Source organism: Acinonyx jubatus, chromosome D2 (assembly GCF_027475565.1).
Source record: "Acinonyx jubatus isolate Ajub_Pintada_27869175 chromosome D2, VMU_Ajub_asm_v1.0, whole genome shotgun sequence".
Taxonomy (NCBI): domain Eukaryota; kingdom Metazoa; phylum Chordata; class Mammalia; order Carnivora; family Felidae; genus Acinonyx; species Acinonyx jubatus.
The window spans coordinates 76,812,257-76,826,595 of NC_069393.1; the positions used below are offsets into that span (position 1 = coordinate 76,812,257).

Here is a 14,339-nt window from a genome sequence, read left to right on the forward strand (position 1 = left end):
TTAAAAGGCAACCTATGAAATGGGAGAAAGTATTTGAAAATCATATATCTGCTAAGGGGCTAATTTCCAAAATCTATGTAGAACTCCCAAAATTTAATAGCAAAAAAATCAAATAACCACATTAAAAAATGGGCAAAAGACTTGAACTGACGTTTCTCCAAAAAGAAGATAAAAATGTCCAACAGGTATATGAAAAGATGCTCAACATCATTAATTATTAGGGGAAATGCAAATCAAAACTACAATGAGATATCACCTCGTGCCTGTTAGGTTGGTCACTATTTTTAAAAAGAGAAATAATAAGTATGGCGAGGTTGTAGAGAAATTGGCACCTTGCACACTGTCCATAGACATGTAAAATGGTTCAGCTGCTATAGAAAACATTTCAAAGATTCTTAAAAATTAAAACTAAAACTGGCATATGATCCAGCCATCCTACTCCTGGGTAATATACCCGAATGAATTGAAATCAGGCTCTCAGAGACATCTGCATTGCCATGTTCATTGCAGCAACATTCCCAATAGCTAAGATATGGAAAAAACCCACACGTCCATCAACAGGTGAACAGATAAAGACCATGTGGTACCTATATAAAGTGAATATCATTCAGCCTTAAAAAAAAAAAAAAAAAAGGAAATTCTGCCATTGGCAGCAATATAGCTGAATCTGGAGGACATAATGCTGAGCAAAATAAGCCAATCACAAAAGGATAAATATTGCATGATTTCACTTATATGAGGCATTTCAAATAGTCAAGCTCACAGAAGCAGAGAATAGAGTGGTGGTTGTCAGGGGTTCAGGGGAGGGAGTTCAATGATAGGAAGTTTCAGTTATGCTTGATGAATAAATGCTGGAGATCTACCATACAATATATGCAAGTAGTTAAATTTGAGCGGTGCCTGGGTGGCTCAGTGGGTTAAGCGTCCGACTTCTGCTCAGGTCATGATCTCACCGTTCCCGAGTGCGAGTCCCACGTGGGGCTTTGTGCTGACAGCTCAGAGCCTGGAGTCTGTTTCAGAGTCTGTCTCCCTCTCTATCTCTGCCCCTCCCCCACTCATACTCTGTCTCTCTTGCTCTGTCTCTCAAAAATAAACATTAAAAATTTTTTTTTAAATTTGCTAAGAGGATGCATACCATGCTAAGTGTTCACAACAACAAAAACAAAAAAAAAAAAAAAAAGGAGGGGAAAATACAAAGAAATTCTGGGAGTTGTTGGATATGTCTATTACCGTGACTGTGGTGATAATATTGCAAGTGTTTGTGTATGTTTGAACCCAATAAGCTGTACACATTAAATACATGCAGCTCTCTGAGCAGCGATGATGCCTTGATAAAGCTGTTTTAAAAAGGAGGCAGAACAGGGGCACCTGGCTGGCTCAGTCAGTAGAGCATGAGACTCTTGCCCTCAAGGTTGTGAGTTTAGACCCTGTGCTGGGGGTGGAGCCCACTTTTTTTAAATAAATAAATAATTTTTTAAAAAGGAAGCAAAACAATACTTTATTGCCATTTTACGAGTTAATAAGATGAAAACAGGGCTGTCTTCATGCCCTATGGAAGCCTCACACGGCTTTGGCTACTCAGAGCCAAGATAAAGCCACCAAACATCAAAATGGAAAACACTCAGCTGTGTAATTGACTGCATGTCTCCGTGACAGGACACATCTGGGCTGCTCCTCAAAGGAAATGAGGGAAAAGATCTACCATTGGTTCTGTGGGCACTTAGAGAACCGGAGTGTGCCAGGCGGGGGCATACCATCCACACGTGAGCCTTTTACCCCACAGTGGGGTCTGATACCCACGTTGGGTGGGTGTGCCAGGAAAGGCAGTCAGAGAGTAGACCCAGACCATAGCAGGACAGACTTGCGCCTAGGCTTCTGTTGGGGCCTGTCTGAAGCTCTCCCTCCCCGTGTGGGGAGGTCGCATCTAGCGGTGCACAAGGCCACTCTTTGCTTTACAGACACAGGTGAAGGGCTGACAACACCCGTGCCCACCACACAGCCTGCGACACTTCCCATGATGGCCATTCTAGCAGGTGGGTTGTTATTTGTTCTGCGGGGAATAGGGGGGAGGGCACTGTGTGCGGGGCAGTGGACTGGCCCCTTCCCGGGCCCGCTGACCACAGCCAGGAGAGGACTCCTGGCCTGCGTAAGAGCAGAGTCAGGAGCCAACATTTCTACCTGACCGTGACCTTCAAGCTGGCTTGGTGTTCAAATCTTTGTCTTTCTTTCTCATTTTTTTTTTTAAAGCGTATTTATTTATTTTGAGAGGGAGACATAGAGAGTGCAACTGGGGGAGGGGCAGAGAGAGAGAGGGAAAGAAGGAGAATCCCAAGCAGGCTGTACAGGGTCAGTGCACGAGCCTGATGTGGGGCTCAAACGCATGAAACCGTGAGATGGTGACCTGAGCCGAAATAGGGAGTCGGGTGTTCAACTGACTGAGCCACCTAGGCACCCCTGAAACTTAGTCTTTCTGAAGTTGAAATTAGGGGATGTCCCAATTACTGGGAATGCTTCTGTTCATCCCTGCTGACAGGTGATGGATTATTTGCAACCACAGACACAATGGAGCCTGCGGCCCTGCCAGCCACACCCACGCCCCTGGCAGGTAAGTCCTTGGGAAAATGCGGGGGGTGGGGGAGCTAATGTTTGTGGAACAACCAAAATGTAATAAAGCAGAGAATCGGATGCTTTCATATAACTGACAGTTCATTGAGGGCTCACAAGAACCTCCCAGCATTATTGTCCCCACAACCCTCACCGTTGGCTCATAAAATGAGACACAGAAAGGATCATTTTCTAGCATTACCCACCTAGAACATGGTGAAGCCAAGATCTGGAGCAATCTGACTCCAAACCCATGTGACTACTAGCCTTTTGGGGGGTGGGGGGGCGGAGACAGTATGTCCAAAGCTACCTCTGGACTACTGGGAAGAGAACATTCTTGCAAGCCTAATTGTACAGTGCAGGTGCATTAGGACCATAGCCAGGAAACGGGGGTGTCAGCTGTGGTAATCGCTTACTCAGTAGGTTTTAGTATAAAATTCCTAACGGGAAAAACTTATAAATTTATAGCTTCCAGGGTGACAGACAGGCAAAATGTACCCTTTTAATATGCCTAGAACTCTGTATTAGGAATGAGCCCCAGCCCGTCTCTTCCTTCTTCACCCTGGGGTACCTGCCTGCACATCTGCTTTACAAAGAGAAAAAACTCGTTGTACCATTTGGGTATCTGAAGGTTGGTTCCACAATAACTCACATGATAACTGAATTTTTCCAGGTCAGTTGTCATCAAATGTTTGTTTTTCAAGTTTATTTATTTATTTTGAGAGGCGTTGGGGCAGGGGGCGTGTGCAGAGAGAGGAGCAGAAAGAGAATCCCAAGCAGGCTCTGCACTGTTAGCATGGAACCCGATGTAGGGCTCAAACTCACAAATCGTGAGATCATGACCTGCCCTGAAATCAAGTCAGATGCTTAACCAACTGAGCCACTCAGGCTCCCCTCAAGTGTTTATATTTCCAAATAAACTCTATGGTGGGAGTTTATGGTTGTGTGTAGACATTCTGTTGCTTCTTAAAAGCGTATCACACAGCAGTCACACATCACCTCCTCTGTTTCGAGCCCCAGCTTGAGCCACTTCTTGACATCCCTGGGTCCCTGAGCACTTTTGCTTTCAGAGACCCTTATAATTAATTATATTTTATTGACCGCGTTGGTATAAAGACAAATGGAATGTAGACTAGACTGAGGTCATCTTTTTCTTCTAATTTTAAAGAAATTAAGACATTTTTAGGGGTCTTTTGCAGTTATCTGGGCCCCAGGCAGTGTGCCCACCACATCTGATCGATGAATCTGTCTGCTCCTCAGGGTTGTTCTGAATAACTAGCAGGTCTGAATTCACCACCACCACCCCAAGCCCATTTGGGAAGGAGGAAGGACATGACATTTTTGCCTACCACAAAGTTGTTTCAAACAGGAGGCAGGGGTGGATTCTGACTTACTCTACAGCTTCCTAGGGGACAGAATTGATTGGCCGTGGGGAGGGCCACCCCAAGGCAGCATCCTTGGAGCTGGGCTCAGTAAGCCAGGCCGCCTGTTAGCAGCAGTGGCTCACAGCAAGCCAGCCTATTTTGGCCCAAGGGTGCTCACAGGAGCCTTGTTGAAAAGAGGTTTAACTTTCGGGGAACAGTGCACACATTTCCTGGTAGGACTGAGTTGAAAACTGTAGGCGATAGTCTCACTGCGGTGTTTCCATGCTTTTCCAGAGCGATGTGGGGAGGAGGGTGTCCACAGAGCAAATTCTGAGGGCCCAGGAGAATTGGGACTTGTAAAGGGGAGCTTGACCTCTAACCTTTCGGCAGGCTTCCTCACCTTCTCTTCTGAGCGTAATCTCCTTGCGATCAGGCTGACAGTGCACATTTGCATTGCAATTTTACTCACGGGTATATTCTAACTGATCTCAAATGAACTGGTATGTTAGAGAAATATTACTACTTATTGTATTGTATTGTAGTGTGTTGTATTCCTACTCCTATTTTGTAAGCTAGAGAGCTATTCATACAATGAGACATTAGACCCTTATAAACTCTTCGTTTAAATAAGAAGTCTAGTGGGACCGTGGATTCTGCTTTTTATCTCTTTCGTGTAGGGAACTGGGAGGTGCCAAAGATCACTGTTGGCTTAACAGAGAAGCACGCCAGGCTTTTTAGAACCTTCTAGAATGAAGAATGTCAATATAAATATCATGGCCAGGGCAACAAATAAAACAACCATTAGATTGCAGACCCTTTCACTAGACAGAAATAATCTGTGATTATTAAATTTTAAAAATTTTATCTGCAAAGACAACTTTATGCAGCAAAATAGTATCTGCTTTTGTCTATCTAACTGAAAAGAAGGACTTTTTCTTACTGCTTTACCTTGCTGAGATCTTTCTCCTCAACAGCAGTGAGGAGCTGTTAGAATCTCTCTGATTAGCATTGAGGGAAAAAAGCAAGTCTGAGTAACTCCACACTTATAATAAGGATCACAAAACAAAGAAAGAATTTTGATAAAAGGAATGCGAGCATATATATTTTGCATCTATAGAAACAGATCTTCAAAAAAATAAACAGATCTTCATCTCTAGTAAATTAAAATTTATTATAAAAATCCTTTAGGGTGGAAATCCATTAATCCTTAATAAATTCCTACATTAAATCAGCAGAAGAAAATAGAATATCTTTCTTCTAAGTATAAGACATTATTTTCTTTTCTTTTTACTCGGTTGCTTTTTGTTTGGTGTTTTGGTATTTCTGTTTTTACTTTAACTATTGAATTATTAGCTCTAGATTAGCCTATACTCCCGTATAGTAATATAATTTTTTTAATATAAATTGGTACTTTTAGTATATCCTGCATACATTTTCATGCTTAAATATTTCAAAATAAAATGCATCTTATTTTTAAAATTTTTTTATGTTTATTTTATTTTTGAGAGAGAGAGAGTACAGGGGAGGGGCAGAGAGAGAGGGAGACACAGGATCTGAAGCAGACCCCTTCCTTCCTTCCCTCCTTCCTTCTTTCCTTCCCCTTCCTTCCTTCCTTCCTTCCTTCCTTCCTTCCTTCCTTCCTTCCTTCCTTCCACCAAGGTGCTCTATGCATGTGCATTAACAACTACACGGTGCTAACAGACTTACTGTCATGCAGCCTTCCTTCTCCAACTTCACCCACTACCTTGGTTCTATACCCACAAACTAGTAATCTGATTCTTCTGGGAGTTATCTCTAGTTTTCGTTTTGTTTCCTACTAAATAAATCTCACTAAGATTTCTTGCATAGGCTAGGGAAACAGATTTCCTAATTTCAAACACTGGTTCCCCAGAATTGTGTGATCTTGGGCACATTACTCAACTGCTATGTGCCTTAATTTCCTCACCTACAATATGGGTACTATAATAGAATATATTTGCCTGTAATACATCCATGAGTGTCTATATACATGTATACACACTATTATTTATATATACACATCTACACACACACACATAGATACACAGATGTGGCTGGAGGATCACCGTGGAGGTTAAAGATGCTGAAAGCATCATTTACTTAGTGCTGGACACCAGGAAGTCTATATAAACGTTAGTTCTATAATAACTATCGCCATCATTGTTGTCATCAAATATTTGCCTTTTGCTGAGGTGAGAGAACTGACCTAGAAAAACTTAAACACACTGAGAAGTGTGTTTAAATGTTTGACTTTCAAACATCAGCATCTGCATTAGGCCTGGCCTTTCTCCCAGGGTCGTGGCTGGGTTCCGGGAGACAGTCCCCTGAGGAAATAGAGCCCAAGTGCATGGCACTTCCCTCACCCTGGCCCGTGCCACACTCCATTGGTCAAGAAAGTCACAAAGGCCCACCTGGTTTTGAAGGGATGATACAGAGACTCCTCCTTCCGACATGGGAGTGTCAAGGTTCCAGAGGGCTCGAGGAACGGGAGAGATTTTGTAGACACCTTTAGAAAATACAATTGACCACTATGCCCTTCTTTGCCAGCACCTCAATCCTACATTGGTTGGCATCCTCTTCCTCCAAACACATCATCTACGAGGTTTCTCTGGTCTCTAGTTTCTAAAAAGAACGTGCTGGGATTTTCCCATCAGCTCTTCCTATTCTTCCCGTTTCCTCTGTCCTTGCAGATTACATTTTAAGGCCTTTCACATGCTTGTGGAAGGAGAGGAAATGAGTTCATTTAATCAAATCATGTTGCACTTGAAGCCCCCACAGGTTTCCCTTCCACGTGAACTTGCCCCTCCTTTCACTCTGTCTGGGGCGAACCTCCTTCCTTTATGATCGACCTGCAGAAATCATCTTCCTGTTTCAAAGCCAGTCCTACATAAACTGATCTCTCAAAGCAGATGAAATGTCTGTCACCAATAGTGTTGTTAGACTCCTAGAGGTATCCCTCTTACTTGCCCTGATAGTGCAAAGTGTGTGGTTTCTCCATCCTGTCACTGATTGTAAATTCTGAGGGGTGAACTCTATCAACTTTTTCCCCCATTAGGCATTAAGGGAATGTTCTATGGTTAAAAATACCACTGTGCTGGCGGCAAAGAAATGTCTTTAGTGCAAGAAAGAGCACTCTGTAATCTCCAGATTACACCGTACTGGGCAACTCCCATGGAAATACTCTGGTCAGCTGTCCACAAAGCCATGGCCATCACATCCAGATAGCCTTCAAGTCAAGGGTTCCCTGAAGTTCTTCTGCCGTCAGTGGGACAGGGATACGTGTGCAAGGCTGAGACCCAAGGACCTCTGCCTTTCCCCCTCCAGAAGCCAGATGTTGCTGTTCACTGGGGTCTTCTGGCCCTTCTGGGAAGGAGAAAGTCCAGCTCTGATGTTCCAAGACCATTGATCTCTCTATCTGCCCAACCCAGAGGAATTATGACAACAGCAGTATATTGGCCCACTGTAACAGGATCAAGGCAACATGCTGACATAAATAAAGGTCAATCTCACAATATCCCGCTGCTCTGTCTCCCCAGGAGCTTCCATGACCGTGAGGCTGGTGAATGGCACAGGGAGGTGCTCGGGCCGAGTGGAGGTTCTCGTCCAGGGCACATGGGGGACCGTGTGTGATGACCTCTGGGACCTGGCTGAGGCCACAGTCGTGTGCCGCCAGCTGCAGTGTGGCCAGGCCGTGGCGGCACCCACGGGGGCCCACTTCGGGGCAGGCTCTGGGAAGATTTTGCTGGACGACGTGCAGTGTGCGGGCAGCGAGAGTCACCTGGGGCAGTGCGTGCACAGGGGTGAGGCCGGGCACAACTGCGGGCACCTGGAGGATGCTGGTGTCATCTGCACAGGTGAGGGGCTGACTGTCAGTCCTCACTTGGAAGGCTACTGTTATCCCCTCACTACTCATTCTTCCACACACACAGCCAGCATGGTCCAGAAATGTCAGTGGATCAAGGCAGGCCACTGGTGTTGTCTACACCCTTTCAAAGTTATGCATTGACCTGACCATCCCCTTGGCTGCAGATTGCTGAGTACGGCTCATGACCACGGATCCAGGCTCAGATGTAACCTGTTTGGTTTGAAAATTCAGGCTGAACTCGAACTCAGCCAAAACACATTATCTGGCATAAAAATCCAAATTCTTCCGTTTGTGGGAAAAAAAAAGTATAAACAGAAGTTAAGGCTCAAAACAACAAATTCTTTTATTACATTCACCAACTGGATCTGAGAAAGAGCTGACTCTTTGGTCACGAAACAGCTTTCCAGTTCACACAGTCCCCGTCACTCAAACCCCTTACTTGTTTTATTCCCACGGCTCTTGGAAACTTTCGAATTTGAGTTTGTGACCTCTGGTGATGGGCCAAATTTGTCAGCTGGTGTTCCAAGCCCTCCATGTCTAGGCCTGGTGACCTTCCCAAACCTATGTGTCTTTCCAGTTGGCACTCTGCCTCACAGAATCTTTCCTGATTCTGTCCCTCTGGCAGCTGGGAAAACGTTCCTACGAATGACAAGCTCTGCCAGGATGCACCTGGCTCGTCCTGAGCCATACCCGTCAACATCTAAGGTCCCTAGGGGAGCACTGCCTTCTGAAGCTCCCCTGGGATGCTCAGCATTTGCTGACTGGTCTCATGGCTCAAATCCCCAGGACATGCTAAGATCCTCAAGGGCATGGTCTCTGCTTCTGTCTGCCTCCAAGCTCCCTAAAACTAGAATGTTACCAGTAAATAATCACTAAATAAGACACGATAACATGCTCAGTCTCTTTCCATGTTGACAGGTGTTCAGTCTGCAGCTGCTTTGCCCCCAGGTAGGACCCGTCTTACATTTGGCCTCATCTACTAGACCTGGTGTGAGGTTTAGAGTCAGATCCTGGTTTGGTTCCCAGCTTCATTATTCACCCATCTGTCCGCTCATGGATATTGACTGAGTGTCCACCATATGCTGAACTGTGTGCCAGTAAACACTGGAGCCACAGCAGAGGTCAAACCCCTCCCCCCAGTGCTCTTCCTTCACGGGGCCTGCACCCTAATGGGAGGGCAGACATGGCATATGCTCACCCTCAGTTATACGACCTCAGCCAAGTGATGTCATCTCTTGATCCCGTTTCATCTTCATTTCTCTTCATAGGAGTCAGAATAACATAGAGAATTGAATAATTGAGAATTGCATGTGACAATGCCCAAAATGCCTGGCACCAGACAAGCACTGGTGCCAGGCACTCACACAATCTTTTCTTTTGGTTAAATGCCAACTAAGGGCACAATCTTTTCTTTTGGTCAAATGCCAACTAAGGGAGGCTGTGTGTGTGGGGTGGGGGCCAAAGGGCCTGAGCTGAAGGAATCTGATCCTGGCTGGTCTCTCTCCAGGTGAATGACGGTGGCCCTCACTCTCCATGTCATTAGAACAGGCACATTGGAGTCCAGGCTCCATAAAATTCTATACCTTTGACATTCTGTGACTAACAAGGAGAGGATCAGCAGCCACGTGGATTGGCTGAATGAAGTGTGTGGCACTGTGGCAAGTGAGAGGTGGTCATCGAAGGACGGAGATGTAGGTCTTGTACTAGAAATTGGGGGACCCTTTCCCATCTGACATTTTATTGTGATGATTTTCAAATATGCAGCAGAATTTGAAGGATTTGAAAATGAGCTCCTACTTACCTAGATCACATGATAAATTTATCAATATGTCTATCATCCCTTTATTCATCCATCAACCCATCATATTTTTAATTAATATTTGATTTGTGTACCATAAAACTCACCCATTTTCAGGTCCAGTTGGATGGATTTGGGTGATTGTGTGCAGCTGTATAATCACCACTACAGTCAAGATGTAAAACAGTTTCTTTGCCCTCAAAGATTTCTGGTGCATTTCAGAGTTGATGCCCTCCTCCCTTTCCTGCACTCCACTTCCAGGAACTGCTTTATGAATCTCCTTGCTTTGTTCAGGTGAAGTCATGACACACCTGGAGAGAAGGCAGCAAAGAAAGAGATGATGGCCAACTGATGGTCTCTCCTATGACAGGTCACACAGGGCAAATTGTCCACGAGTTGCTTTTCTGATGGCCATGTAGTTCATGTTCATTCGTCAACAGGCAATAATACCATGCTCTGTCCTAAATGAAGATCTTGTGGCTGTGAGGTCACTGGACTTAGAATACAGTGTCATGGTTATTCCTGGTGAATCCTGGGAGAAGGCAGATGACGCCTTGAAGCAACTGTATCTTCTCCCAATGTTTTGACTGCTCCCAGATGACCATCCTTCTCTTTTACCCACCAACAGCCTATGAGAACCTACTTCCCACATCAGTGACTCAACACCCACCTTCTTCTGCACCTCCAGGTAAGACTGTTTCTCTTTATAATATGTCTTCTGAACAACTTTGTTCATTCAACAATGAATGGGTGAATGAATATATGTCACTAAGGATTCATAATGTCACTGGGGTTATAGATAGCAATAAACAGAGCTGATCCTCAAGTAAGTTAAGTCCATGGGAGGAGGGGGGAAGAAACTGTTACCAAAAAGTGTGGTGAATACTCTAACGGGGAAGTACAGAATGCCATGGGCTCCCAGAAGAGGGTCTCCATCCAGATCCAAGGGTTCTTGGCAGGACTTGAAGGATGAGGGGGCAATGGGATTATGTCAAGCAGGGAAGAAACCAGATAGACTCCCTATGAGCTGCAGGGTTGGAGACATTAACATGTGTTCCAAATTAGAACTTAGGGCTGGCCGATAACCATACAGAATTAGTGAACAGTGAGTTGGCTCTTTGAGATGGTTTTCTGCTGTGATCAGGGATGAGCAATCTTTTAGGATATTCAGCCCTGAGTTAGCTTTTTTTTTCTTTTACAAATTAGGTCTAGTCTGAGGTCAGATAAGGTAGGAGTAAAACATTGGACTCCTGAGTCTCTTAATCTAGCTGTACAGTCAAAAGATTAAAAAAGGGGGGCACCTGGGTGGCTCAGTCGGTTAAGCATCTGACTTCTCTCGTGTCATGATCTCGCGGTTCATGAGTTCAAGCTGTGCTGACAGCTCAGAGACTGGAGCCTGCTTCAGATTCTGTGTCTTCTTCTCTCTCTGCTCCTTGCCTGTTCGTACTCTGTCTCTGTCTCTCAAAAATAAATAAACATTTAAAAAAAGAAGAAAAAGAAAAAAGATTCAGGAAGGAGAGAGAGGAGCCATTATCACTCTTCAGGGTTTGAGCATCCCTGGTAGAATAGTGCCCAGCAGGTGCCATAGCTCCTGGCTGTTGGCCATGGCTTTGAGGGCGTGGTGATTACCAAAGGCGCCATTGTTGGCTCTGTGAGTTCAATCACATGAATTCACACTCCACATCTTTCTTTTTTGTGTTTTTTATAAATTTACATTTTTTATATATCTGCCCAAGCTTTCTTCTTTACATCCATTTTTTTTATTGAGGTATAATTAACATATCACATTGTATTAGTTTCAGGTCTACGACATAATGATTCCGTATTTGTATATGTTGCAAAATGGTCACCACAAAAAGTAACTTATCTTAACAGATAAGCAAGTGTGTAAATTATCTATTGCCATGTAAAACCATCCCAAAACACAATGGTTTAAAATGACGATCATTTATCATTGCTCATGAGTCTAAGGGTCACCTGGGCAGCTCTGCCAATCTAAGATAGGCTTGGCTGGTCTTGGCTGACTCGGCTGGGCTTGCTCATGCATCTGTGACTATCCAGCAAGTCAGGTGAAGACTTCCTGGCCTAGGATGGCCTCCCTCACATGTCTTATAGTTCCATAGCTGTTATCGGAGGTAATGGAGGCAATCAGGTCATGTGTCTTTCATCACCCACAGCCTAGCTCAAGCTTATTCACATGATTACCTCAGTGTTCCCAGGGAGTACACTGAAGCCTGTCATGCCTCTTGAGGCCTCAGTTTTACATGAGTGCACCATTACTTCTGCCATATTCTACTGGCCAATGCAAGTCCCAGGCCACCAGCTTAGAACCTCTTGGGCAGAGCGACAATGTCACATTGTAAAGAGTGGGGAGATTGGGAAGAGAAGAACTGTGGTCATTTTGGTAAATACTCTACCACAGGCAAGCGGCCTTAAATAGAGTGTGGATAAGGGAGACATTATAAGCTTCTCAAAGAAGACACACATGGAGAATGGCACGGGATCTCACACAACAGCGTGAAGTGTGTGAATAACAAAGTCGTAGAAAGTAAGAAAAGTTAGGTTGGGTATCAGATAGTCTAGTCATCAAAAGGCAGAGCGAGTGGCCATCACCCCTTGACCCCTGGTTCTTCCCCAGGAGGCTGGGCCCCCGTGCGACTGGTAGGTGGCCACGGGAGGTGTGCAGGCCGCGTGGAACTCTTCTACCAGGGAGTCTGGGGGACCGTGTGTGATGACCTCTGGGATCTGTCAGAAGCAAACATCATCTGCAGGCAGCTGGGGTGTGGCTGGGCCATTTCAGCCCCAGGTGAGGCCCACTTTGGGGAAGGATCTGGGAAAATCCTCCTTGACAATGTGCGCTGCAGGGGGGATGAACAGCACCTGGAGGAGTGCTCCCACATCGGCTGGCTTTCCCACAACTGTGGGCACGGAGAAGATGCCGGCGTGATCTGTTCAGGTAAACCCCTGCTCCCCTCCCTGGCAGAGCCCAGCCTTGGCTCTTTCCAAGACAGTACTTTTCAAAAGACAACGTAAATGTAGCTATTGAGAAAGAACCAATACGTTACTTGCTTACAGCAGATATCTTAACCCTTCACACTTACAGATGCTGAATATTCTATGGCCACACCACCAGGTAAGGAAGGCGATATTTACATGTGCAGTTTACCCAAACTTTGGGGAAGAGGTTCTGCTGGAAGTTGGATATGTCATTCTCTAGGCCAGTGGAGTGACTGGGACACACGGAGTCACCTGACTGTCTGGTGGGAGAAATGGATAGTACCTTAGAAATCATCTGATCCAGCCTCGCTTTCTACTTCTTCCCCATTTTACACAGAGGCAGCAGATTTTAAATTTCCCAGACCTCTGCATAGCACTTTCAGGTTGTCAGCTCTGGGGGTTGCAAGGTAATGGCAATGAGATATGGGTGGCTAGGGTAGGGCGTGGTGAAAACATAAGAGGTGGGGAAGGACACTTCCTGCCCAGGGGCAGATGGCTGGTGGGCTGGACCTGGCCACAGTCAAGGTGACCCAATTCTATCCCCACCCTCTCCCTGCCTCTGCCTTGTTCCTGGTCCCCCAGAGCCACCTTTGCCATTGGTTTTCCTGCATGCTCTGAGCACCAGCACCCAGAGTTTTCCATGCTAGTGCCATCTCTCCTTCTCAATCTTCCACATTCCCTGATGCCCTGCCCTCAGCTTTGGGTCAGACAATGGGTCATAAGTAAGGCTGAGTGGAAAAGCTCTGATAAAGCTTCAGGCACATTGCCTCCTGGGTTGTCTAGCAGGTGGGAATGCATTGGTCCCAGGAAAGGGTCTCCGGGGGACATGAAGGAGGATCTGCAGCATCCTTAGGTGCTGACTCACCAGGTCAAAAGAAGGGCTGAATCAGTGCCTCTTCCTATTCTTACCTCGAAGTGCCCTTGGGTCACTGGAGTTGTCTACAGGTGCCAGAATTTCATGTCCTTAGTTTTCTTAATCCCTGAATTTTAAGATATCTCATTTGTGTGTCTGACAAGAGGATAATTTTTCAAAGTCTGGGAAGGATCTAGATCAGTGCTTCTTCCATCTCCTACATATTAACATCCCCAACATGCTCTGGCCTTTGCCCCCAGAGATGACTTAGAAGTTCTAGGAGGGACCCCACACTGTATTTGTTATGAGCTGCTTCAGAGTATCATGTGTAGGTGGGATGGGGACCTCAGCACCAGCTGATGAGCCACATGTCCTTTGTGTGTTTGACAGATCACCCATTGGCCCTCACAGCAGGGACAATGATGGCAGGTGAGACTTTGGTGTCCTTGGCTGCTCTGACCACCATCTTCCAGCTCAAGCCCTGAAGTGGTTCTCCAAGGAAATGGAGCAAAAATACTACTGCCCTATCTGGCTCATCCCTCGGAAATCATGTTCTGAATAAAGTGTCCAGTAATGAAGGCTGATAAATTTACAGTTCCAGTTCCATTTCTGTGTCAAAGAAGGCAGTCCAAATAATCAAGTAGTGCCAGCCTGTGTGGACTCCACCATGGGCACGACATGTGAAGGACACTGCAGCTCTTAACACAGCAACGTTGCCAGGGCGCTACCCAAGAGCATCATTTCAGAGAGCTGCCTCCACAATGACCTTGTTCTTCTTCCCCACCTTTTCCTTTCTCTGACAATCTCTGTCTTCCTTGTTTGTCCTTTCTCTTTCATCTT

General features: G+C 45.5%; 1 protein-coding gene across 1 annotated transcript; it reads left to right on the plus strand.

The window, feature by feature from the left end:
- The first annotated feature begins 1,663 nt into the window (after positions 1–1,663).
- LOC128312678 (putative DMBT1-like protein) lies at positions 1,664–14,036 on the plus strand. The gene is made up of 7 exons (XM_053207547.1): positions 1,664–2,033; positions 2,534–2,605; positions 7,523–7,840; positions 10,278–10,337; positions 12,288–12,605; positions 12,753–12,782; positions 13,890–14,036. The coding sequence occupies exons 1-7, from the start codon at positions 1,685–1,687 to the stop codon at positions 13,982–13,984; spliced, it is 1,242 nt and encodes a 413-aa protein (XP_053063522.1). The 5' UTR covers positions 1,664–1,684; the 3' UTR covers positions 13,985–14,036.
- The last annotated feature ends 303 nt before the right edge of the window (positions 14,037–14,339 follow it).

Bases quoted from the DNA above. Each gene is read 5' to 3' on its own strand.
- LOC128312678 (XM_053207547.1), top strand. From the start codon at position 1,685: ATGAGGGAAAAGATCTACCATTGGTTCTGTGGGCACTTAGAGAACCGG. The intron at 7,841-10,277 runs GTGAGGGGCTGA...ACCCACCAACAG, and splicing joins TGCTGGTGTCATCTGCACAG to CCTATGAGAACCTACTTCCC. The intron at 12,783-13,889 runs GTAAGGAAGGCG...TGTGTTTGACAG, and splicing joins TTCTATGGCCACACCACCAG to ATCACCCATTGGCCCTCACA.